The following is a 24188-nucleotide window of genomic DNA, read 5'->3' as shown; positions in this document are numbered from 1 at the left end:
TTCCCCCAAGATGGCCAGCAGGGATTGACCCTTCTCGCATATCAAGAAACAATCTCTGGAGGACCAGATAGGCAGTGAGATCCCAACCTTCCTGGGAGTAGAGGGTTTGGGCTTTATCCCTGGGGTAGCAGGTGGCAGGCTCCAGCTGTAGGGGTTTAGGCTGCACCTGCAGGGCTTTGGGCTCTGGCTAGGGGGCTTGGGCTCTGCTGTGGACCCCAGATTCCATTTGTGGGGTTCCCGGCCACATGGAGGTGAGCTCCAGCACTGGGCCACCACCACTTCCCCATCACATCTCCCTTTGTTGCCTTGTTTGGTCTGGTCTTCAGCCATGCGCTAGTGGACTCCATTCCCTAGCCATAGGGCTTCAGACTCAGGCCAGGGCTCCAGGCGTTTGGTCTCAGGCCCTGGGATCTGGCTGCCAGGTTTCAGGCTCAGGCACCAGCTTTGGCCCTACGGTGGTGGCACTAGCCTCAGGTTCACCCTCTCTATCGTCCCTTGTACCTGCTGCTTCTCTTCCTGCCTCCTCGTCCAAGGCTTAATTTGTAACTGGATTTGCCAGGGCTAAGTCCTCTGTGAAAAGTTATATTTATATGTTTGTTAATATCACTTTTCATAACAGGATTTAATAGCTAGATGGGAGGCTGTGAAAAGTGATATTAACATATAAGTATCACTTCACAGTAGTAGACTTACTAGCTAGCAAGTAAAAAAAAAAGGCATCGAAATAAGCAACAGAAACAACAACAAAAATGACAAGAACATGCAAAGCACTTAATTTGTGTTCTTCTTGTATTGTCCCCATGGGTGTCCCGGCACCGCAGATCAGAGTTTTCCGCAGAAATAGCCAATTGGGCTGCACATGCGCACAAGTTAAATCATGCCATTCACACCTTGTGCTTTGCGTGCACAGCCTGCGCCCCCTTCAGTTCCTTCATTGCTGCAACCTTCCTCAGCTGCAACCTCAAAAAAAAAAAGAAGAAGAAGAAGAAGAAGAGAAGCCAGATCGAGAACAAAGACAGAAGTATCTATCAACACTTCTGTCATGCCGGGCTCCCTAGGCTTTAAAAATGGTGTTGTGAGCCTAGGCCCACGAAGGACAGACACTTGTCCTGCATATGGTACTTGGGGGAAGCACCCATTCCTCAGAAATGCCCCAACTGCAGTAAATTGGCTGAAAGGGCTTGCTGCAATATGGAGATGTGCCTCTGCATGCTCCTTTTTGATAAGGCACTTCAACTGCCTGAGTCTGGGGTCTCTTTCTCCCATTCTGACCCTCTCAGGGCAAAAAAGCGAAGTGCGAGCTCCCCAGCATTGAAAATGGTGTTGAAAAAGAGAATCTTGCCAATGCACTCTCTGCCAGCCACTTCATCCACCTGTGTCAGCACTGGGGACAAGCCAGGAATATCCAGTACCACAACCAGCTGTTGTGTAACAGCCATGGAACCGAAGTCCAGGCACAGTACATCGCTGGCACCGATCACTCCATCACTGACACCAGTGCCTGCCAGAGTGCCAGCACTGATGAAGTTGTGAGAGTTGAACAGACCTTCCACCAGCCGGCACGGCCTGTGCTGACTAACCCGCCTGTCCTGACTAAGGCTTGCTCAAAATCTAATTTAACGCCACCTAGAACTGATAGTCTGGAACTGACATTGTCACTGGCTCTGATGTCACCCTCATTGGTGCTGCATTCACTGGCACCAGCAGAGCGCTTTTTGGAGCATACCAGCTGTGCGCAGCATGGATGGTCTCAATACACTTCTCTACATTTTGTGGCACCGCGTACCAGAACAGTGAGGCATATCTCTCTTATCACCTCCTCCCTCGACATGAGGCTCAGTTAGAGCTCCCCATATCTCCAGTCTGGTCCTGTTGGTTTGCAGCAATTTCGAGGATGACCTTTGGAGTATCCTTTGTCAGATCACTCCTCACCTACCAGGTTCTGCTATGACAAATATAGACACAGACATGCCTATGATCACCCCTCCCAGATGGTGTTACCCACCACATTATTCTAGGCACTGGTCACATGTCTCCAAACATTGATCAGTCTCCAAACATTGATCCAGTGCCCCATCCACACCACCTGCCAGGCAACCACATGGGCACGTGGCCTGCTGCCTGACAAGCAGCCTGCAGTGTAAGAAGGTCAGATAATAAGAGGATGAGCCTTACCACCCAGACACTTCTCCTACTGACCACTCCTCATCTTCTCCAGATGTGGCAGTCATCCCAGGAGATGTCTCCCTTGTGAATGATTTGAAACAGTTCCAAGAACTGTTCAAGAAAGTAGCCACTAGTCAGCAGATGCAGCCCATCTTCTAAAGAATCTCCAACCAATTCAGAGAGCCAAGATCACACTATCCATTGATGAAGCAATTTTGGAAACTGCAGATGAGATATGGCAGACCCCTGCTTTGTTCCCTCCCACCAACAAATGCATGGACAAGTAGTATTTTGTTCATGCCAAAGGGTTAGATTTTCTGTTCACTCACCTGCAGCCCAATTCATTAGTAGTGGATGCAGCACAGCACAGATCAAAGCTTCCCCAGTTCAGAAATGTTTCCCAGGATAAAGAATCCAAATGCATGCATCTATTTGGCAGAAAAACTTACTCATCATCACCTCTTCAGCGCCGCATAGTTAATTATTCCACCCTCCTTGCTAACCATAATTTTGACAATTATTCTAGACTTGGGGTATGTCAGCCATTATTTCGAAATAACTGTACTAACATCTACACAAGCCATCCGCTATTTTGAAATTAATTTGAAATAGCGGAGGGCTTATTTTGAACTTGGTAAACCTCATTCCACGAGGAATAGCACCAATTTCGAAATTGCTATTTTGAAATAAGCACTGTGTGGATGCAGAATAGGGGATATTTTGAAATAGGGGGCCTCCAGCCCTTCCCAGGGTGCCCTGCTGCCCCAACCAGGAAAACTCCTCTCCTCCCCCTCTCCCCAGAGCCTTTAAAGGGGTAGAGTCTGGACACAGTGTCTGTGCCAGCTCCAGGCCTGCCAGCCCAGAGCCAATATTCACTCACCCTGACCCAGTGTCCCCAACATGAGCTAGGAGCCAGTGCCAGCCAGCCCTCTACCGCTTCCCGGGCCCAGTCCCCCAGCTCCCGGAGCTTGCCAGGGGCCAAAGAAGGTGGGCACCTTCCTGGTCCGATGCAGAGTTCATGGACCTGATTGAGGTTTGGGGGGATGCCTCCAACGTCCATGATCTCCGCACTAGACGGAAGAACACTGCCATTTACAGCAGGATGGCTGCCAGCCTTGCCACCAAAGGCCACATCCGAACCCAGGAGCAAGTTCAGATGAAAATTAAGGAGCTACGGCAGGCCTATGCCAGGACCGCATCCTGGGGGGCGGGATGGTCTGTGCCCCCAGGTGGTCATCAACCCTGGGGCAGAGGGCCTTGACCAGAGCATGGAGGAGGAGGACGAGGAGGAGGGCCAGGAGCCTCAGGAGCCCAGAGGTAGCATGCCGCGCAGCCAGGACCCCCGAGGCGTCCCAGCGGACCTGTCGCCGGTGTCATCCGGGAAGGCAACAACATGTGAGTGCTATCACTGTCCCCTTATGGGGGAGGGAGATCAGGGACTGTGCGCGTGGGCCTTGCTGACCATGAATCACACAGCAACCTGTGCACATGCAAGCATGTGCCATGCCACCCCTGGGCATATGGCCCCAGCTGGCTGCCACACAGGGGTCTTGGCTTGTTCTTCTTTGAGTGGCCCCGTGGGTGCTCTGCTCTCGGTGTCGGGTCCCATCCCGGCGCCGCGGCTCGGAGACTTTTCATAGCCGTGCTCCGCCGGCTCGCGCATGCGTGGTTCACCAGGATAGCGTTCACGCCGTTGATCAGCCGCGCACGAGCCGGCAACCGTCAGTTCCTCTCAACCGCCTCAGGTCGCGGTCGGAGCTCCCTGATCTCTTTTTCGGTCATGGTTTTAGATAGTTGTCTACCTGTAAATAGTTAAAGTTTTAGTGTTAGCTGTGTTCCTGTTACTTGTTAGGTGTTCTCTTGTTTAAAAAAAAAATTCTTTAAAGCCGTTTTCACTCAGAAGCGCTGCAGTGAAGCGCTAAACTGTGAAATTGTCTACCCACAGCAGGGTTGCACAGGGATCAGTTTTTTTCTGTAACTCTGCTGACAATGCCAGGATCGACTGGTTTTAAGAAATGCTCAGTGTGCCGTGAAGCCATGCCAACGGCTGACAGCCATGACACTTGTATTAGGTGACTGGGGGAGACTCATGTTCCTGACAAGTGCACCCATTGCCGTAAGTTAACTTCAAGAACCTGGAGGGAGCGGGAGATGAAGATAAGGATGCTTATGTTTGGCAAGGCGTTGCAGCCTGATCCTACCCCCCCAGCAGCCACAAAAATCTCCCAGCACAAGAGGAGAGCGGCTTCTCCGGGACCGGCTGGCTCCAAAACGTTAAAGCTGTCCCCGAAGCGCTCCCTCCCTGCAACAGTCTCAACCCCGGCAGCGGCTTCTAAAGTGACCCCCGGGGGTCCAGACAACTTGCTGGAGCTGGCATAAGAGAGCCCCCACCATCCAGAGGCAGAGCGGATTCAGTGCCGATATCAGGAGCGGCGCCGCAGCTGACCAGCAAGCCTGCACCGGCTTCAGCTGCGTGCTCCTTGAAATTGACGAACGCGCTGGCACCGCAATTGACCAGCCTCCCGGCACCAGTTTCAGCGACACCCAGTGGATCGGCACCTGTTTCGCCTGCCCCAGCGGTGACATCGGCACCGTCTCCTCCAGCACCGAGACCTGAGGAGGGACACGCCAGTACCTCAGACTCAGCACCATTGCTAACCCCGGCACCGGGGGCCCTGCCGGCACTGACACCAGATCATCATCAGCTGACCTCTCCGGTACCATCTCACCTTCACTCGGTGCCTGGTTCCCCTGTGCTTCGGGCTAGGGATGAGACTTCAACATATAGGAAGTCATTGTCAAAGACCCATCATAGGGACAGGTCTCTTTCTCCATCTGCTTCACCAAGAAGGTGAAGTCGCTATCACGGCTACTTTTCCCCCTCACGGATTAGGTACAGCCGGCACGATTATAGGGACATGGTGTATTTAGATGCACATCGGTCCTGTTCACAATCCCGGTCGCCCTCCCGTCTCTCGAGGTACGGATCGGTGAGGTGCTCTCCATGCCGCGTCTATTATATCCAGCATGGTAGCGCACATTCTTCTCGATACCCCTCTCCGTCACCTCTGAACATTACTGTGAGCGTTATCATAGATCATATGATGATCCTCCCCAGCGTCACCATTCACCACCATTGCATAGGGGATCTTCTTACATCTGCCAGTCACCATTAGCGGAATACTTACCTCATCGATCACAACCACTATGCTCACCTTCTCCAACTAAGAGCTCAACAATCCACTTAGACCAATCCGATCCAGAGGAGGGTCAGTTATCGGAAACGGAGGACCCTAAGACGGAAGCTTCCCCAGCAGACTGCCCATCGTCTTCCCCGGATGAAGCGATTTGCCCAGTTGAAATCTCCACACCGGATGATCTGAAACATTTTCAGGATCTCTTCAAATGAGTGGCAGACACGCAAGACATACAGCTAGCAGATGTGCCTGTTAAGAAACATCGCCTTTTGAAGAACCTCCGCCCACAACAACATGCGAAAGTCGCGTTGCCAATCGATGAAGCGATTATGGAAGTGGCGGACGAGATATGGCAAACCCCAACATCGGTTGCACCTACAAGTAAAAAAGCTGATAGAAAATATTTTGTTCCAGCAAAGGGGTTGGACTTTTTATTCAGTCACCCCCAACCTAATTCACTGGTAGTAGACGCAACACAACGTAGGGGTAAGGCGCCACAGTACAGAAATACCCTTTCGGAAAAGGACAATAAAAAATGGATATCCTTGGGAGGAAAGTCTATTCCTCAGCTACACTTTTACTTCGCATTGCAAATTACTCAGCCCATTTGTCGAACCATATTTTCGATAATTACTCCAAACTAGCAGATTTGTTGCACCATCTCTCAGACACCCAGAAACCACTCCTGAAAGCAATAGTACAGGAGGGGTACGCGTCATCTAGCGCTGCACTTCAGATTGCTATGGATGTGGCTGATACAGCAGCTCGGGCCGGCGACTGGTATCGCCAAGAGGAGATCATCTTGGCTTTTGTCAGCAGGGGCGCCGAAGGAGTTGCAAAGTAAGGTTGAGGATCTGCCCTTTGACAAACTTAAACTTTTTGCAGCAAACACCGATGAGGTCCTCCACTCAGGAAAAGACTCACGCACCACTCTACGTACACTGGGGATGTACACACCTTCCTTCAAACGTAGGCGTTATTTCCCTTACCAAAGGAGATATGACTTCAATTTTCCTAGATAGCAATCATGTCCTTTTGACAACCAGCATCCTAGACAATGCCCCCAGCGCAAGCGTCCACAGCAGAACCATTCGGGTAATCAGCAGTCGACTAAGCAACAGATTTGACTTGCTTGTCGAGGATGCAAACCAATTGCCCATAGTCAATACGGAAGCTCATCATTTTTTTCACCATCGTCTACGCTCTTTTTACCACCACTGGCCTACGATCACCACAGACAGATGGGTGCTAGAGGTAGTTCAATCCGGCCTCTCCATCCCTTTTCTCTCTATTCCCCCTACCATTCTCCTCTCCCCGTCCCTCTTGAGGGACCCCTCTCACGAGAAACTGTTGGAGCAAGAAGTCCAACGTTTGCTCACCATCGGAGCGATAGAGAGAGTTCCCAAGCAGTTTTGGGGAAAAGGTTTTTACTCCCAATATTTCCTCATACCAAAGAAGTTGGGAGGATGGAGACCCATCCTGGACTTCGAAGACTAAACCGGCACCTTCGAAAGCAGCGTTTCAATATGGTAACTTTATCTACCATTCTTCCATCATTGAACAAAAAGGATTGGTTTGCAGTCCTCGACTTGCAGGACGCTTATTTCCACTTAGAAATTCACGTGGCACACAGACGTTTCCTTCGTTTCCGATTGGGGAGCAAGCATTACCAGTACAGGGTTCTACCATTCGGCCTGGCATGTGCTCCCAGGGTTTTCACCAAAATGTTAGCAGTGGTCGCGGCCCACCTACACAGACTAGGGGTAACAATATTCCCCTACTTAGACGATTGTCTTCTCAGAGGTACGACCTATATGGGAACGTGTCATATGGTTCGGACAGTATCCAATGAATTTGCTACCCTGGGCCTTCTCATAAACTTGAAAAAGTCAACACTAGTTCCATCCCATAATCTCATGTTCATAGGTGCGCACCTCGATTCAACTATGGCACGCACGTATTTACCGATGGAACGTTTTATATTAATCAAGGAATTGGTACACACGGTGGTCCATGCTCCAACAATCCCCACACGTGTCTGTCTACAGCTGTTGGGGCATATGGCTGCTGCCACCATCGTAGTGGGCAACGCAAGGTTACGTTTTCGTTGCCTCCAGCACTGGTTAGCCACGGTTTACATCCCGTCAAGGCACAGTGTCAACAGGCCGCTAGTGGTGCCGCAGTATGTCCAGGAATCCCTGCAGTGGTGGACCAACCCGACCAATCTTCTCACAGGCGTTCCATTTCATCGCTCTCAACCTACTACACAAATAACTACAGATGCCTCCCTCATAGGTTGGGGAGCTCACATGGGCAATCTCACGGTCCAGGGACGTTGGTCGGCAAGAGAAATGCTATTGCACATCAATGTGCTCGAGTTGAGAGCGGTGCGGCATGCGTGCAAGCATTTTCAGTCATGCATTCAAAATACAATGACCAGGATTTTAACGGACAACATGGCGACTATGTTTTATATAAACAAGCAAGGAGGTGCCCGATCCCGTTCTCTTTGCACAGAGAGTATCCGTTTATGGAATTGGTGTATTACCAACAACACTGTTCTAATAGCTTCCTACCTGCCAGGTGCTGACAATTTAATAGCGGACTCTCTCAGCAGACGTTTTCCACACGACCACGAGTGGGAGATTCGCACGGACGTACTGAATCGTATCTTCGCTCGATGGGGATTTCCGACGATAGATCTGTTTGCAACAGAACTCAATTTGAAATGTCCCAATTATTGTTCGAGAGCCGGGATAGGACACCATTCGCTGGGGGACACCTTCCTTCTCCATTGGGGGACGTCATTACTGTACGCTTTCCCACCGGTAGTATTAATTCCCAGAGTTCTCGAAAAGATCAATGTAGACCCAGGACAACGGATCCCTCAGTCATCCACGACCGGTGATCCTACACCAAACTGCGTGGATGCTGGCTGGTTTACCGACTCTGAGCAATCCTGCTCTCAGCGCGTCAAACAAGTGTTGATGCATAGTCGGAAACAATCTACTCGAACCGCTTACACAGCTAAGTGGACAAAGTTCCAAGCATGATGTGCGGACAATAACGTGGACTCGCGTTTTGCACCCTTACCTTGTATATTGGATTACCTCTTGCAACTACACGACAATGGCTTGGCAATTGCATCGCTACGGGTGCACTTGGCAGCAATTAATGCGTTCCATCATAGGGATGATGATATTTCCTTGTTCGCTCACCCCACTACAAAAAGGTTTCTGAAGGGGCTCTCGAATCTCCACCCCCCACGGAGGCCTCCCCCTCCATCATGGAGCTTGGATCTGGTCCTACAAACTTTGACTCGTCCCCCTTTTGAACCCTTAGCAACAGTAGCATTACACTTACTGACGGTCAAGCTGGTTTTTCTCCTTGCCCTCACTTCAGCTCACAGAGTGAGTGAGATAGCAGCTTTTATGGCCTCGCCGCCCTATACAGTTTTTTCGAAAGAATCAGTAACGTTGAGGACCCATCCAGTGTTCATCCCAAAGGTGTCTTCTGAATTCCACATAAACGAACCGGTGGTCTTACCATGCTTCTTCCCAAAACCTCATACCTCAACGCAAGCAGCACACTTACAAACCTTGGATGTGAGAAGAGCGTTGGCGTTTTACATCTACAGAACACGGGGTTTTAGGAAAATGGACCATTTGTTGGTGTCAGTAGCGAGTCACTCAAAAGGACAGTCTTTAACTTCTCAGTGTATTTCTAAGCTCATAGTTTTATGTATATCCATGTGTCATTCGCTGCGAGGGAAGCCTCTCCCCTCTTGCCCCAAAGCTCATTCAACTAGGGCAGTTGCTGCTACTATGGCCTTTCTCAGTGGAGTGTCCTTTCGTGACATTTGCAGAGCGGCAACATGGTCTTTGTATGCGACTTTTATGAAGCACTACGCTATAGTCGAACAGTTTTTCAGATTTTTCTGTGGCTACAGCAGTACTAAATCGTGCTGATAGTCTTGATTCCGGAGCGCTTTAATTCTGCTCAGTGTACTGCTCCGGAGTCACCTAGAGTGGAGCACCCACGGGGCCACTCGAAGAAGAAAAAGAAGTTACTCACCCTGTGAAGTAACGATTGTTCTTCGAGATGTGCCCCGTGGGTGCTCCATGACCCACCCTTCCTCCCCGCTCCGGAGATTTCTTCTTATTGTTTCTTTCAGATGAGCGGATGAGAGGAACTGATGGTTGCCAGCTCGCACGCGGCTGATCAAAGGCGCGAACGCTATCCTGGTGAACCACACATGCGCGAGCCGGCGGAGCACGGCTATGAAAAGTCTCCGAGCCGTGGCGCCAGGATGGGACCTGACACCTAGAGTGGAGCACCCACGGGGAACATCTCGAAGAACAGTTGTTACTTCATAGGGTGAGTAACTTCTTTTTAGCCACACATGTCTGTGAAGAGACATGACATGCTCCTGACTCCAGGGTGGAACACAGCAGGACGCCCTCCCTCCACATGCCCCCTCTACACAGAGGCAGGGGACGTCTATTCCCCCCCCCCCCCACACACACACCCACATTATATACTGCACAGGGGCATGGGTGCAGTCCTAGGGCAGCTCCCACTCCTGGCGATAGCAGGATATCTTGAACATGGCCTCTGAACAAGCACATAGGATTTGACGGTGCGGAGATCTGTTGTCCTCGCCTTGCAGAGGAGGGCTGGGCTTCATCCACTGTGTCCCCAGGGATAACTGACCACTTCTCTTGTTTCTCCACAGCCGCACCAGCTGCAAGTGCAGGGTGCACCACACCATCCAGGACATCCTCCCACACCCGAGGACTCCGCAGGCCCACCCGTGCAGTGGAGGGGTACCAGTAGGAGCACCTGGGGGCACTGCAAGACCTGCACCACACCCTCAACCACTGAGTGCAGGAAGACCTGCAGCTCCAGAGGGAGCAACTTGCCCAGGGCTGTAACATCTGAGAGCACTTGCAGACCCTGGTGTAGAGCTTGCTGCCTCCTGTTGCTGCCTCCCCAGGTACCGCTCCTCCTCCCACTCCTTCCCCCCTCCCACTTCTTCCTCCACACCCTTCATACCCTCCCCATCTCCTGGGGACATCGAAGCCCCTGCACCTGTGGTGCTGGGAGATAGTTGGGACAGCGAGACCACCAACCCTGAGCCCTGAGATTCTCCTCCCTCTTCCGCCCCTTGCTTCCCCCTGCCAGCTCCCTCCTCCCAGGTTTTCTCCTCCCCTCTCCCACCTTCTTTCCCCAGTCTCACCTCAGTTTCATTCTCCCCCACCCACCCCAGTTTAGTTCAATAAAGAGACTTTGTTGTAATGAATGCATGTGTCTTTTATTGTACAGCAGGAAGGGGGGTTAGGGAAGGGTAAGTGGAAGGACGTGAGGGAGAAATGAAGCACAAGTCCCCAGTGGGGCACACCAGGGAGACTGTTACAGCCTGCAGAATGTGCTGCCAGCCTCGAAGCAACACGTCCAGGAGAAGCACCAGAGTGCCCAGGGGTGGCTCCGGCTCCAGGCTGTAGAGTGCTGTGGTGTCCTGAGTAAGGTCAACCAGAGGACACAGAGAAAAAAATGCTTTGCTGTTCCTCTGCGAGGTAGGCAAGCAAGCAGGGAAACCCGAGAACTGGCTGTCCGGGAGGGTCCCTTTAAGCACAGGCCTCAGATAGCCTCAGGCAGCAGCCACACAAAATAACTCCTGACCTGGTGCCCTGACAGGACCAGTTCCGGCCGGCCTTAAATGTGATTCAGCATCCAATCAGTGTGGACGTACTATTTGAAATAGCAAAATGCTATGAAGGGGAAAGGAGTCCAGGAGAACTGGCAGTATTTTAAAGAAGCCTTATTAAAGGCACAGAAAGAAACCATTCCGATGCACAGCAAAAAAAGCAAACATGGTGGGCAACCAGATTGGCTTACCAGGAACATCCTTGGTAACTTTAAACACAAAAAGGAAGCTTACAAGAAGTGGAAACTTGGATGGATGACTAGGGAGGAATATAAATATATATTGCTCGAGAATGCAGGGTACTTTCAGGAAGGCGAAAGCGCAATTGGAATTGCAGCTAGCAAAGGATGTGAAGGTCAACAAGAAAGGTTTCTATAGGCATGTTAGCAATAAGAGGGTGATCAGAGAGGGTGTGGGACCCTTACTGGATGAGGGAGGTAACCTAGTGACAGATGATGTGGGGAAAGCTGAAGTACTCAATGCTTTCTTTGCCTCTGTCTTCACGGACAAGATCAGCTCCCAGACTAATGCACGAGGCAACACAGCGTGAGAAGGAGGTGGACAGCCCTTGGTGGGGAAAGAACAAGTTAAGAACTATTTAGAAAAGCTAAACATACACAAATCCATGGTCCCAGATTTAATGCATCCAAGGGTACTGAGGAAGTTGGTAAATGTCATTGCGGAGTCTTTGGCCATTATCTTTGAAAACTCGTGGAGATTGGGAGAGATCCCGGATAATTGGAAAAAGGCAAATGTAGTGCCCATCTTTTAAAAAAGGGAAGAAGGACAATCCAGGGAACTACAGACCAGTCAGCCTTACCTTAGTCCCCGGAAAAATCATGGAGGGTATCCTCAAGGAATCCATTTTAAAGCACTTGAAAGAGGGGAAAGTGAACAGGAATAGACAGCATGGATTCATGAAGGGCAAGTCGTGCTTGACCAATCTGATTAACTTCTGTGATGAGGTATCTAGCTCTGTGGACAGGGGAAAGTCAGTGTATGTGATATACCTTGACTTTAGCAAAGCTTTTGATACGGTCTCCCACAATATTCTTGCCAGCAAGTTAAGGGAATATGGATTGGATACATGGACTGTAAGATGGATAGAAAGCTGGCTAGACTGTTGGGCCCAACGGGTAGTGATCAACGGCTCAATGTCAGGTTGGCGGTCAGTTTCTAGTGGAGTGCCCCAAGGATCTCTTCTAGGACCAGTTTTATTCAACATCTTTATTAATGACCTGGATGAGGGGATGGATTGCACCCTCAGCAAGTTCACAGATGACATTAAGCTAGGGGGAGAGGTAGATACGCAGAGTGACCTGGACAGATTAGAGGATTGGGCCAAAAGAAATCTGATGAGGTTCAACAAGGAAAAGTGTAGAGTCCTACACTTGGGACAGAAGAATCCCAAGTATTGTTACAGGCTGGGGACGGAATGGCTAAGTAGCAGTTCTGCAGAAAAGTACCTGGGGATTACAGTGGATGAGAAACTGGATATGAGTCAACAGTGTGCCCTTGTAGCCAAGAAGGCTAATGGCATATTAGGTTGCATTAGGAGGAGCATTGCCAGCAGCTCCAGATAAGTGACTATTCCCCTTTATTCGGCTTTGGTGAGGCTACACCTGGAGTATTGTGTCCAGTTCTGTGCCCCTCACTATAGAAAAGACGTGGACACATTGGAGAGTGTCCAGAAGAAGGTGACCAAAATGATTACGGGGCTGGAGTGCATGACGTATGAGGAGAAACTGAGGGATTTGGGTTTGTTTAGTCTGCAGAAGAGAAGAGTGAGGGGGGATTTGATAGCAGCCTTCAACTTCCTGAAGGGAGGTTCCAAAGAGGACGGAGAAAGGCTGTTCTCAGTAGTGACGGATGGCAGGACACCGAGTAATGGTCTCAAGTTACAGTGCGAGTGGTCTAGGTTGGATATTAGGAAAATCTATTTCGCTAGGAGGGTGGTGAAGCACTGGAATGGGTCATCTAGGGAGGTGGTGGAATCTCCATCCCTAGAGGTTTTTAAGTCTCGGCTTGACAAAGCTCTGGCTGGATTGATTTAGCTGGGATTGGTCCTACTGTGGGCAGTGGGCTGGACTTGATGACCTCCTGAGGTCTCTTCCAGCTATATGATTCTACCCCAACCCTCCACCTGAGCCCAACACTCCCCAGCCTGGAGCCCCCTTCCCTGAGCCAGCATCTTCTTCACATCCTCCTGCATTCAAATTCCCTCCTAGAGCTTGCACCTCTCACGCTTTCCGACACCTAAATCCCTCATTCTCACCCTAAATCCCTCATTCTCTCATCCTGTCTCAGCACAGTGAAGCTAGACTGCAGGAGTTTTTCTGGCAAACACACTCTTTTGGCAGCCCTTGTATTCCTCATTCCTTATATGAGGGGGCTTCCCAAAGAAGGGGTTTTTCCAACATTTGACCCAGTCTAGACAGGCCAAATGTCGGAAAAATTTCTTCCAACAGAAGGATTGAAAAAAAGTGGCAGTGTAGCCATACCCTGAGAATGTATAAGGGCCGGGGATAGCAAGTAATGGAGAGCAGGCAAACCTAAAGGGTGGGGCCTCATGGAAGGGGTCAAATCTTGGGTAAGCAATGGGGTAGATCGTGGCTTGTCCTGACATTTAAAAAGTGATCTTCGGTGTAAAAAGGTTGGAGACCACTGCTGTAGTGTTTTTATAGTACATCCATAAATAATCTTGTTTTTCATATGTAAATGGAGATTATCAGGATTCCAAGAAGCTCAAGAGCAAGACCAATCAGAGTCATTTTCCCTGAATGCAAATGTAGGATCTTCTGTACAACAATCTGTGTATGCCAACTTGCAAGTATCTGGGGGTATGTCTATACTACCACCCTAGTTCGAACTAGGGTGGTTAATGTAGTCAATCGAAGTTGCAAATGAAGCAATATCCCGGGCTTCATTTGCATCTTGCCGGGTGCTGCCATTTTTAAATCCCCGGTAGTTCGGACTCCGTGCCCGTGGCTACACACGGCATGGAGTAGGTAGTTCGAATTAGGCTTTCCACGAGGAGTAACGGTAGTTCAAATTAGAAAGCCTAATTCGAACTACCTACTCCGTGCCGTGTGTAGCCGCGGGGTCCGAACTACCGGGGATTTAAAAATGGCGGCGCCCGGCAAGATGCAAATGAAGCCCGGGATATTTAAATCCCAGGTTTCATTTAAATCCCGGGCTTCATTTGCAACTTCGATTGACTAAATTAACCACCCTAGTTCGAACTAGGGTGGTAGTGTAGACATACCCTGAGGCTACGTCTACATTGGCATCCCTTTCCGGAAAAGGGATGCTAATGAGACGAGTCGGAATATTTAAATCCCCCGCGGCATTTGCATTTACATGGCTGCCGCTTTTTTCCGGTTTGGGGATAAGCCGGAGAAAAGCGCCAGTCTAGACGCGATTCTCCGGAAAATAAGCCCTTTTCCGGAGGATTTCTTATTCCTACTTTCAAGGAATTCCTACTTTCAAGTAGGAATAAGAAATCCTCCGGAAAAGGGCTTATTTTCTGGAGAATCGCGTCTAGACTGGCGCTTTTCTCCGGCTTATCCCCAAGCCGGAAAAAAGTGGCAGCCATGTAAATGCAAATGCCGCGGGGGATATTTAAATCCCCCACAGATTTTCAATTCCAACTCATCTCATTAGCATCCCTTTTCCGGAAAAGGGGTGCAGTGTAGATACAGCCTGAGGGTCTTAGTACATAGTGTGGAGACCAAAATTATTTCTGCAGCATGTTTTAGGAATACTTTTAATACTGAAAATACATAAGGCAGTCTGGAGCTCAAGAAATATCTCTTGATCTGTCAGTAAGCTCTGATGCATACATATCATGATTTGGCAGCTTGACTTGGCTTGATGCTGATCTGAAATCTTTATTTAACTGTTACCCCCAGTCTATTTTCTTTAGAGGGTTTTTATTGCTAATTAATCTCAACAGACATGGGGCTCTGTACTCATAGTACTGAAAAAGAAAGCAAGGTTATATTCGATAACACTTGTTACAGGCGTGGTTCCATACTCTCTGCCCATAATCTCCATTTCTTTGGAGTCTTTCTGTAAAATTCTGATTAAGTGGGGGGGAAAAAACTAAGGGTATAGCTCCTTCTACAAATTTGCCTCAATTGTGAATATTCATGAAGGAGCATACTCATAGTCCTTGTGGCCACTATATCCTTTCTATAGAAATCTGACTACATTGTCCAAAACACATAAAATCTCAGGAATATAGTTCCATTTTGATAACCTATTTGGAAAACTACATTTGATAGGTAGGTAAACGTCCCTTTTCCAATGAAGCAAAATTAAGAATACAGTAGCTTTAACATAAAAGGTTTTTCCATATATCCTCAAATGAATATACAAATCTTTATAAAAATGAAGTTCAACCGCAGTGCTGCTATGTTGAGATCCTTTGCAAGATAAGTATAGCAAAGCAAGGGTGTGGTTTCTAAGGTTAAAATGTTTCTACTTCTGCTGTCATAAACACTAGATGCAGAAAAATATTTAGCTAGATATAGATGAAATATTTGCTTCTAAATATGAAATTCGGGATTTTAAAATATGCATTTTGGAGCACTGGCTGCCTTAGGAAACTTGTTAAGACTTAGAAGGCCTTTCACTTCTGGGTCACCAACTGAAATCAAACCAATGGCATCTTGATGAAAAATAATTACTGTCTAATAGGATGTTTGCTGACCTATTTGAAATGAGTTTGATGGCTCAGTCTAATTCCTTGTGAACCAATAACCCATATCATAAATCTCCACCTCTGTTTGGTGTCCTTTTTGTTAGCCTCAGCACAAAGACCAACTTCTGAATAGACACAAAGATTTTACTACCCTTGTATGAGTTGTTTTTCTTTCCAGATTAGAATTGTGGGATAAGTTCTTTGTTACTATCTATCCTTTTTTGGCTCATCAGACAACTTTATTCTTCGGGGTTGGCAGTCCACACCTGTCACCAGCATACACAAAGTGTGTGTATGTGTATGTGTTTAAGCATTTATTTAAATTCAGAACTGTCAAAAAATCATTATATACATTTTATGTAAAGTATCAGAGGGGTAGCCATGTTAGTCTGAATCTGCAAAAGTGACGAGTCCTGTGGCCCCTTATAGACTAACAGATGTATTGGAGTATAAGCTTTCGTGGGCAAAGACCCACTTTGTCAGATGCATTTTATGTAATACTCTTTTCATTGTAATTAAATTACAGAAATAGTCTGCAATAGATCTTTGACATCTACTAATACCTCCTTAGTGTTTAAAATAATCACTTATTTCTAATGCAATACTTTAATCTTAGTTAATGAGGGTAATGTGCACATTTTGATGATTGGTATCTTTTTCCATCAGATTGTCGTTATCTTTTTTGTCTCCCATCCAAAATAAAATGTACATTTTTAATATATACAGTGTTGTTATAGCCAAGTCATTCCCAGTATATTAGATAATGTGGGTGAGGTAATATCTTTTATTGTACAGTAAACTTCCGATAATCCAGCACCTTTAGGACCCAGGTGGTGCCGGATTATCAGATTTGCCGGACTATCGGAAGGGGGGGCTATGAGGGGTCTGGCGTGGGGGGAATGCCACCCCAGACCCCTCATAGCTCCCCCTTCCAATAGTCCGGCTCTGCCCCAGGCGTTCCTGATTCAGCCGCTGCTGGTCAGTTTCAGCAGCGGCTGAATCGGGGACACCTGCAGCAGAGTAGCTGGAGTGCTGCCAGGTTGGTCCGGTAGCGCCGACCCTTGGCGCGCCGAGACCAACCTGGCAGCACCCCAGCTGCTCTTGGGGACGCCTGGAACAGAGCAGCTGAGGTGCTTCCGGGTTGGTCCCACAGCGCCGCTCCTCGGCGCTACTGGACCAACCCGGCAGCACCCCAGCTGCTCTGCCCCAGGTGTCCCCAAGTCAGCCGCTGCTGATACTGATCAGCAGCTGACTCCAGGATGCCCGAGACAGAGCTGCTCTGCCCTGGACTTCCTAGAGTCAGCTGCTGGTCAGTTTCAGCAGCGGCTGAATCAGGACGCCTGGGCAGAGCATCTGGGGGGCTGCCTGGTTGGTCCCACAGCGCCGAGGAGCGGTGCTACTGGACCAACCCAGCAGCACCCCAGCTGCTCTGCCCCAGGCATTTCCAAGTCAGCCGCTGCTGATACTGATCAGCGGCTGACTCCAGGAAGCCCGAGGCAGAGCAGCTCTGCCCCGGGCTTCCTGGAGTCAGCCGCTGGTCTGTTTTAACAGCGGCTGAATCCAGATGCCTGGGACAGAGCAGCTGGGGCGCTGCCAGGTTGGTCCCCACAGCGCCGCACCTCAGGGCTGCGGGACCAACCCAGCGGCACCCCAGCTGCTCTGTCCCAGGTGTACCCAAGTCAGCCGCTGCTGAAACTGATCAGAGGCTGACTCCAGGAAGTCCGAAGCAGAGCAGCTCTGCCTCGGGCTTCCTGGAGTCAGCCGCTGGTCAATTTCAGCAGCGGCTGAATCGGGGACAGCTGGGGTGCTGCCAGGTGGGTCCCTCAGCCCCGAGGGGCAGTGCTACGGGACCAACCCAGCAGCGCCCCAGCTGCTCTGCCCCCAGCTTCCCCGATTCAGCCGCTGGTCAGTTTTAGCAGCGGCTGAATTGGGGAAGCTGGGAGCAGAGCAGCTCCAATGATCCGGCTGCCCGGAGCACTTCCGGGTTCCTGAAGGTGCCGGACCATCAGGAGTGCCGGACCATCAGATGCCGGACCATCCGAGTTTTACTGTAGCTCCTCTCTGTGCAATTTTACAAGCTTCTCTCTCTAACCATAGAAGTTGGTTCAGTAAAATATATTTCCTCATCCACCTGGCCTCTCAGTTTTTCTAATGCATTTGATAACATTAGGGTATTTATGCATAAACATTATTTAAGTTCCTTTTTGTTCCAAATCTCTTAGTTTAGCATATCAAAGCATAGATTTCAAATACATTTATATATATATATATATATATATATATATATATATATATATATATATATATATATATATATATATATATATATATAAAATGTAACTGCTTAGTCCCTTCCTTCCTGGCTTCTCCTCCTAAAGTTTTTTAAATTTAATATTGTTATTAACTATCTATACATCAGTAGTACCTAGAGGCCTCATCCAATTCAGAGTCCCATTGTTAAGATCCTACCAAATTCAAGGTTCAGTTTGGTCAATTCCATAGTCAGAGGATTTAAAAAATTATAAATTTCATGAGTTCAGCTATTTAAATCTGAAATATCATGGTGGTGTAATGTAGGGCTCCTGATCCATAAATAAAGTGCGGGGAGGGGTTTCAAGGTTATTTTAGGAGCATTGTAGTACTGCTACCAATATTTCTGCCTTGTTTCTGGTGGTGGTGATGCTACCTTTAGTGCTAGGAGGCTGGAGAGCAGTGGCCACTGGCTAGAGAGCCAATTTCTGAAGGCAGAGCTGCTGCCAGTAGCAGAACAGAATAAAGCAGGGGTCGGCAACCTTTTCAAACCAAAGAGTCAAACTACATCAAAATTCAGAACAAGTAGTAAACAAAGTGCTGTATAAAAATGCCCATTTGCATGACTGAAAATATACAACTTAATATTATTGATAATTGACAATTGTTAATAATAACATAAATTAAACATTGTACAGATTTTATTTGATGGGACTTCTGCTGCTGCATCTTTTCACACATTTATTTGAAGTTTACATCATGACTAGTCAAACCCAGCTTCATGCACGCATTCAGGCTGTCTTCTATCAGTCTTATGGTAGGGGATTGGGGATGTGAGGATGCAGGAGTTTGGGTTGGGCTGTATGAGGGACTCAGGGCATTAAGTTGGGGTGTATGGGGAGGCAGGAGTGTTATAGCAGGACACTGGGAATGTGGGGGGGGCAAGAGTCTGGGGATGTGGGAGTGCGGGAGTTTGGTGTTGTGGGGTATAATGGGCTCACAGCAGGGAGTTCAGATGTGTGATGGGCTCAGGGTTGGGGTGTGTGAGGGTGCAGGAGTGTTATGGCAGAGTGCTGGGGATGTGGCAGTATGAGGGGCTCAGGGCAGGGGGTTCAAGTGTATGATGGGCTCAGGGTTTATGTGTGTGGGGGGGTGCAGAAGTGTTAAGATGTGTCCAGATGGGGGCTGAAGGTGTGAGGTCTGGGTGGAAGGTAGGGTGCAGGAGCAGGCTGGGAGTTGGGTGTCTGGCAGCGGGGAGGGGGCAAGAGGGGGGAGGAGGCAAGGTGTCCATCCAGGGGCAGGAGCGGGCTGGGGGCATGCTGTCTGGTCAGGAGGCGGGAGGGGGCTGGGAGGTGGGTGTCTGGCCAGGGGGCAGGAATGGGTTTGGGGCAGGCTGCCTGGCAAGGGGGTAGAGGGCAGGAGGAGCCTGGGGGGAGGCTGTCTGGGCAGGGGACAGGAACAGACTGGGACAGGCTGTCTGCCAGGGGGCAGTGTGTCTGGCTAGGGGGCTGGGGACAAGGTGATGGGGCAGGGTGTCTGGGCAAGGGGCAGGAATGGGCTGGGGCAGGCTGTCTGGATGGGGGCGGTGAGTTGGGGGAGTGCAGGGTCTGGGCATGAGGTCTCAGGAGGACACTTACTTGCTTTCATGCCACATGTAACACGACTTCCCACTGCTTCCATGCTCTGGAAGGAAGCCTCCAGGCAGAATTCGCAGGGGAAGCCTCCAGGAAGTGTTTCCTGGGGGGCGGGGAATGGGACTATGCACAAAGCCATTTTTTGCTTCCTGGTTCCCCGCAGGCTGGGGGAAAAAAAAGGACAGTGAACTGAGCCATTTTTCACTCCACTCGTTTCACACATGTTGGATCTTATGGGGAGGCTCGGGGCTTTCTCACCCCAATCCTCCCCCTCCCCACAGGAAACCGGTGCTGATATTCCAGTCTTGTGGGGGTCAGAAGGCTGTAGTGCCAGCACTGGCTCTCAGCTATGGGATAGCTGGGGAGGGAAGGGGTTGAGCTGGGTCTCCAGAAGAGCCATATCTCCATAGGTTGCCAACCCTTGGAATAAAGGCTGGCATGGTATTTCCACCCTTATATCTGTGCCACTGTGCTAGTCCTCAGTTAGCTGCTGCCACTTGCTAGCCACCCAGCTCTGAAGACAACACAGGGGTAAGGGTGGTAATACTATGATTCCCCCTAAAATAATCTTGTAACCCCTCTGCAACACCTTTTTGGGTCAGGACTCCCAATTTGACAAACACTGACCTTCCCTGTGAAATCAGTATGATATTGGGAATATTGGGAATTATGCTTCAACTCATAAGGGCAATTCCTTTAATCCTTACTTAGTAAGGAGTGCAAGTTGCCCCCTCCTAATCTCTTCCATGCACAGTAAATAAGTTATTTAATACTCAGGGCAGGAAGAGCATTAATGAATCTCTGTCTGCTTCTATCCAATGCTGATGATACTTCTGAATCGTGAGAAACAATTTCTGTGTGTATGGTGTATTAGAGAAGATTTAGCTCAACTTCTAAAAGGGATTTAAGTACGTTTTTGAGAAGTGAGACCAATGTGTGGTCTGACTCCATCTTGTGTTCCATCAGTGATGACTTTAGAAATGTAAACACCCATGAAAATATATGTTTATGGCTAACCATTATAAACATTGGTTCAGATATCAAGACACATTATTCTTGCATGAAACTGAAGAAAAAAAACATTTCTGTCTGTTGGAGTTATTGATCAAGAGCAGAAACAGTTAACTCTGCAGTGTTTTTGAGGTCATTGAGAACTTTGGTTTCTTTTGTAATTGTTGGTTACAAACATTGAAGCTTCCTAGAAGAAGGTTTCCTTTGTACATGTAGCATTTTCTGTGTCATTTTGATGTCATTTCCCCCACTGCTTCAGATCATGAATCATATGAATCATTGCACATTTTAGAATAATGTTTAAAATATATTTGTATAGTATATCTTGAATGTACGATTTCTGCTTCCTACCCATACGGCATGTCAAAGGTGCATTTTTCCCATGGTAATAAATAGTAGTTCCTTGCAGTTTTACTGATTTTTCACAACTATATATTTTAAAAAGCAAACTTTAGTAATAAACTATACATTCTAGAGTGTCAAAAATATAATTCCCTGGCATCAGGGAAGCCTAGTTCGAACTACCTAGTTCGTACCCCGTGTAGCCGCGCTGCATGGGGTTCGAACGAGCGGGGTTTTAAAAATGGCGGCGCCCCGCTTATGCAAATGAAGCCCAGGAAATTCAAATCCCGGGCTTCATTTGCAAGTGTAGCCGCGGGCACGGAGTCTGAACTACTGGGGCTTTAAAAATGGCGGCGCCTGGTAAGATGCAAATGAAGCCCAGGATATTTAAATCCCGGGCTTCATTTGCAACTTCGGTTGCCTACATTAACCACCCTAGTTCAAACTAGGGTGGTAGTGTATACATACCCTAACTGAGGCAGAATTTGTCCTGAAGAACTTTTCATTTGTGTTCAAGCTGTCCTCTTTATACTTGTACCTATAGCAGGGGAAGGCAAACACCAGCCCGTGGCCCAGATGTGGTTCACCAGGGTTAGCCTCTGGCAGGCCGCTGCCACTATATTTACCTGCAGCTGCTGCAGGTACGGACGAATGCAGCACCTATTGGCTGCATAATGCCATTCCCAGCTAATAGGAGCTGCAGGGAGCACTATCCAGTCTGTGCCACTTCTGTCAGCTCCCATTGGCCGGGAACAGTGATCCATGGCCAATGGGAGCTTCAGTTGCTCGTACCTGTAGAGGTGCAGGTAAATATAGTGGCTGCAACCTGCTAGGGGCTAACACTGGCAAAATGCCACTGTTTTATTGCCCACGCCTGACCTATAGGATGCATTGCCAGCACTGTCTTGGGAATAAATCACTCCCGTGAAGTGAACTTCTAGAGCAGGTCAAGCGAAGCTGAAAGAGTGCAAGGCAAGTCCTTACTCTCTGACAAAGTTTTTCACCCATATTATTACTCTGTTATTTGTAAATTGTTGTATAAAGATATTCCAATCGGAATCAGAATTCATAAGTGCGAGGGCCTCTACAAACACTAAAAAAGTTGAGAGAGAGTTCCTACCATGAAGTGTTTATAATCTAGTTATTGGGGGAGGGACAGGAAGAGACAGAGAGAGAGAAGTGGAAAAACAAAAACAGCACCAAAAACCACATATGTTCATGTGCCAAGCAATGTCTCCTCTCTTAGGGGGAAAAAAAAGGAAAAGATTAATGAAGCCAGATGCAGACCTAATTTACCACAGAAGCAGCTAGATACTGCCATGGAGAGTACTCTACGGGCATGTCTACACTGGGGAGTTATTTTGAAAGAATTCCCCTTATTTCAAAATAACAAGGTAAGCATCCACATTACCAAGCCTGTTATTTCGAAATAATGGGCTTGTTATTACGAAATAACTCCTGCTTGTGAAGAGGAATGAGCTATTTCTGGAGTTATTATTTCAAAATAAATAACCTGGTAGTGTAGACATAGCCTAGGAAACCCAAAGTTAGGCAGATAGATAAAAATCAACAGTGCAAATTCATACCATTATATCAAATATGTAATTGGATAGATTAATGAGTGACATAAACATGGGACTTTCTTTTACAGTTTTAATTGCTCAGTACATAGAATAGAGAAAAAGGTTTTTTCACAAAAATTAACTGTTAAAATTAAACCAGCAAAAGGAAAGATTCTAAGTTGGCCACCATTTCTTAAGCACTTCTCTACAAAATACACACTGATGCAGTGCCTGGATAAGAAGATAGGTTAAAGTCTTAACACTGAATTTCTTAGATTTGGTTATTAAAATTCAAACTTGACACAAATTAAGAGCAATATACCTTGATATTCACATCACATGCTTGGTGCACCACCCCATATACTGATTTTTTTGAAACAATATATATAACAACTCCATAATGAAAAAGAAATTATTCTTTATTCTGTAATATAAATATTTAAAGCCTATAATAGACAATTATTCTTTAATTAATGATATGCTAACTTGTAATTATTTGGTCTGATAATATCATGTAGTAGTAGTATAGAGGAACGATATTGGCACTATACAAATGATATAAAAAGCTGTAATTTTCTTTACAAAATATTCTGTTGAGCCTTAGTCGAGCAACAGTGCCAATTTTTTTTAATAAAATACATTGAATATCTTATTTGATATATGGAAAGAGTGATTTACATAAATAAATCCCAGTTAAAATGCAAGTTATATACTTACATCTCCTGCCCATTAATAGGACAGTTAGCTTATAAAGAAAGATTGTTACTTACTAATTTATGATAGTGTTTAGGTATATCAAATTGTGACCTAAAAGTTACCTGACATGCCTTTTAACTTTGTTTTCAATTTTCTCATCTGTAGAATATTAAGGTGATTCTACAGTTAGATGAACAGACACAATCAACTGATGGAGAAATATATAAAGATGTAAAAATATGAAAAAAAAGAATTAAACAGGGAGGTTTTTGTTGGAATTGGGACTTGTCTACTTATAAGAGTAAGGACTACAGGTCAAATCCTATAATAATTAAGCATATTACATGCTATCTGTACTCTGCTTTAAATAAAATTATACTTGATTAAAGAAGTGTTGCTATTTTTGTTAACATTTCTAAATAAAATAAAGCTGATTTTAGTTGAGTTTATGATGTTCTTTAATAATTTTATAGTAATGGAATATCTGCCATTTCTGTATGCAAAGCTATCTTTTGTTAATATTGGTGGAATATGACACAAACATTGATATTTGGTAATTGTATACAGCAACCCACAATTTCAAACTAATGAACTGGTAATGTAAGTGAAAACAGAATTTTCTCTCAATTAAACGATGAAAAACTACAGAAAAGCCCTAATGTATGTGAAATTGTAATACTTATTGATACTAGAAGTATTAAAACCTTGTTTTCTAACCTTTCCGGTTTTAATATATTATTTCTAGCTAATTACAATCTGTTGGAAATGTTTCCAAGCTCATTTTCCAGTGCAAGCGCATAGTGTTCACAATAGTAAAATTTCTCAGTGAACTTTGAAATCATTGTTTTTATGATATGATAAAATCATAGAATACTACAACTGGAAGGAACCTCAAGAGCTCATTAAGTCCAGTCCCCC

At 47.2% G+C, this 24188-nt stretch overlaps 1 protein-coding gene across 2 annotated transcripts in view; it reads left to right on the top strand.

The window, feature by feature from the left end:
- SPEF2 (sperm flagellar and cilia associated 2) overlaps positions 1-23978 on the top strand; it is a 208488-nt gene extending 184510 nt beyond the window's left edge. For both annotated transcript variants that reach the window (XM_089779424.1, XM_014570185.4), the window contains one exon: positions 23436-23978. In XM_089779424.1, coding sequence (XP_089635550.1) covers positions 23436-23513 — 78 coding nt within the window. In that variant the 3' untranslated portion in view covers positions 23514-23978. The remainder of the gene's footprint in view (positions 1-23435) is intronic.
- The last annotated feature ends 210 nt before the right edge of the window (positions 23979-24188 follow it).

Source organism: Pelodiscus sinensis, chromosome 6, assembly GCF_052426305.1.
Source record: "Pelodiscus sinensis isolate ZL-2025 chromosome 6, ASM5242630v1, whole genome shotgun sequence".
In the NCBI taxonomy this organism is placed as follows: Eukaryota; Metazoa; Chordata; order Testudines; family Trionychidae; genus Pelodiscus; species Pelodiscus sinensis.
This window is presented reverse-complemented; position numbering and strand designations above follow the sequence as displayed.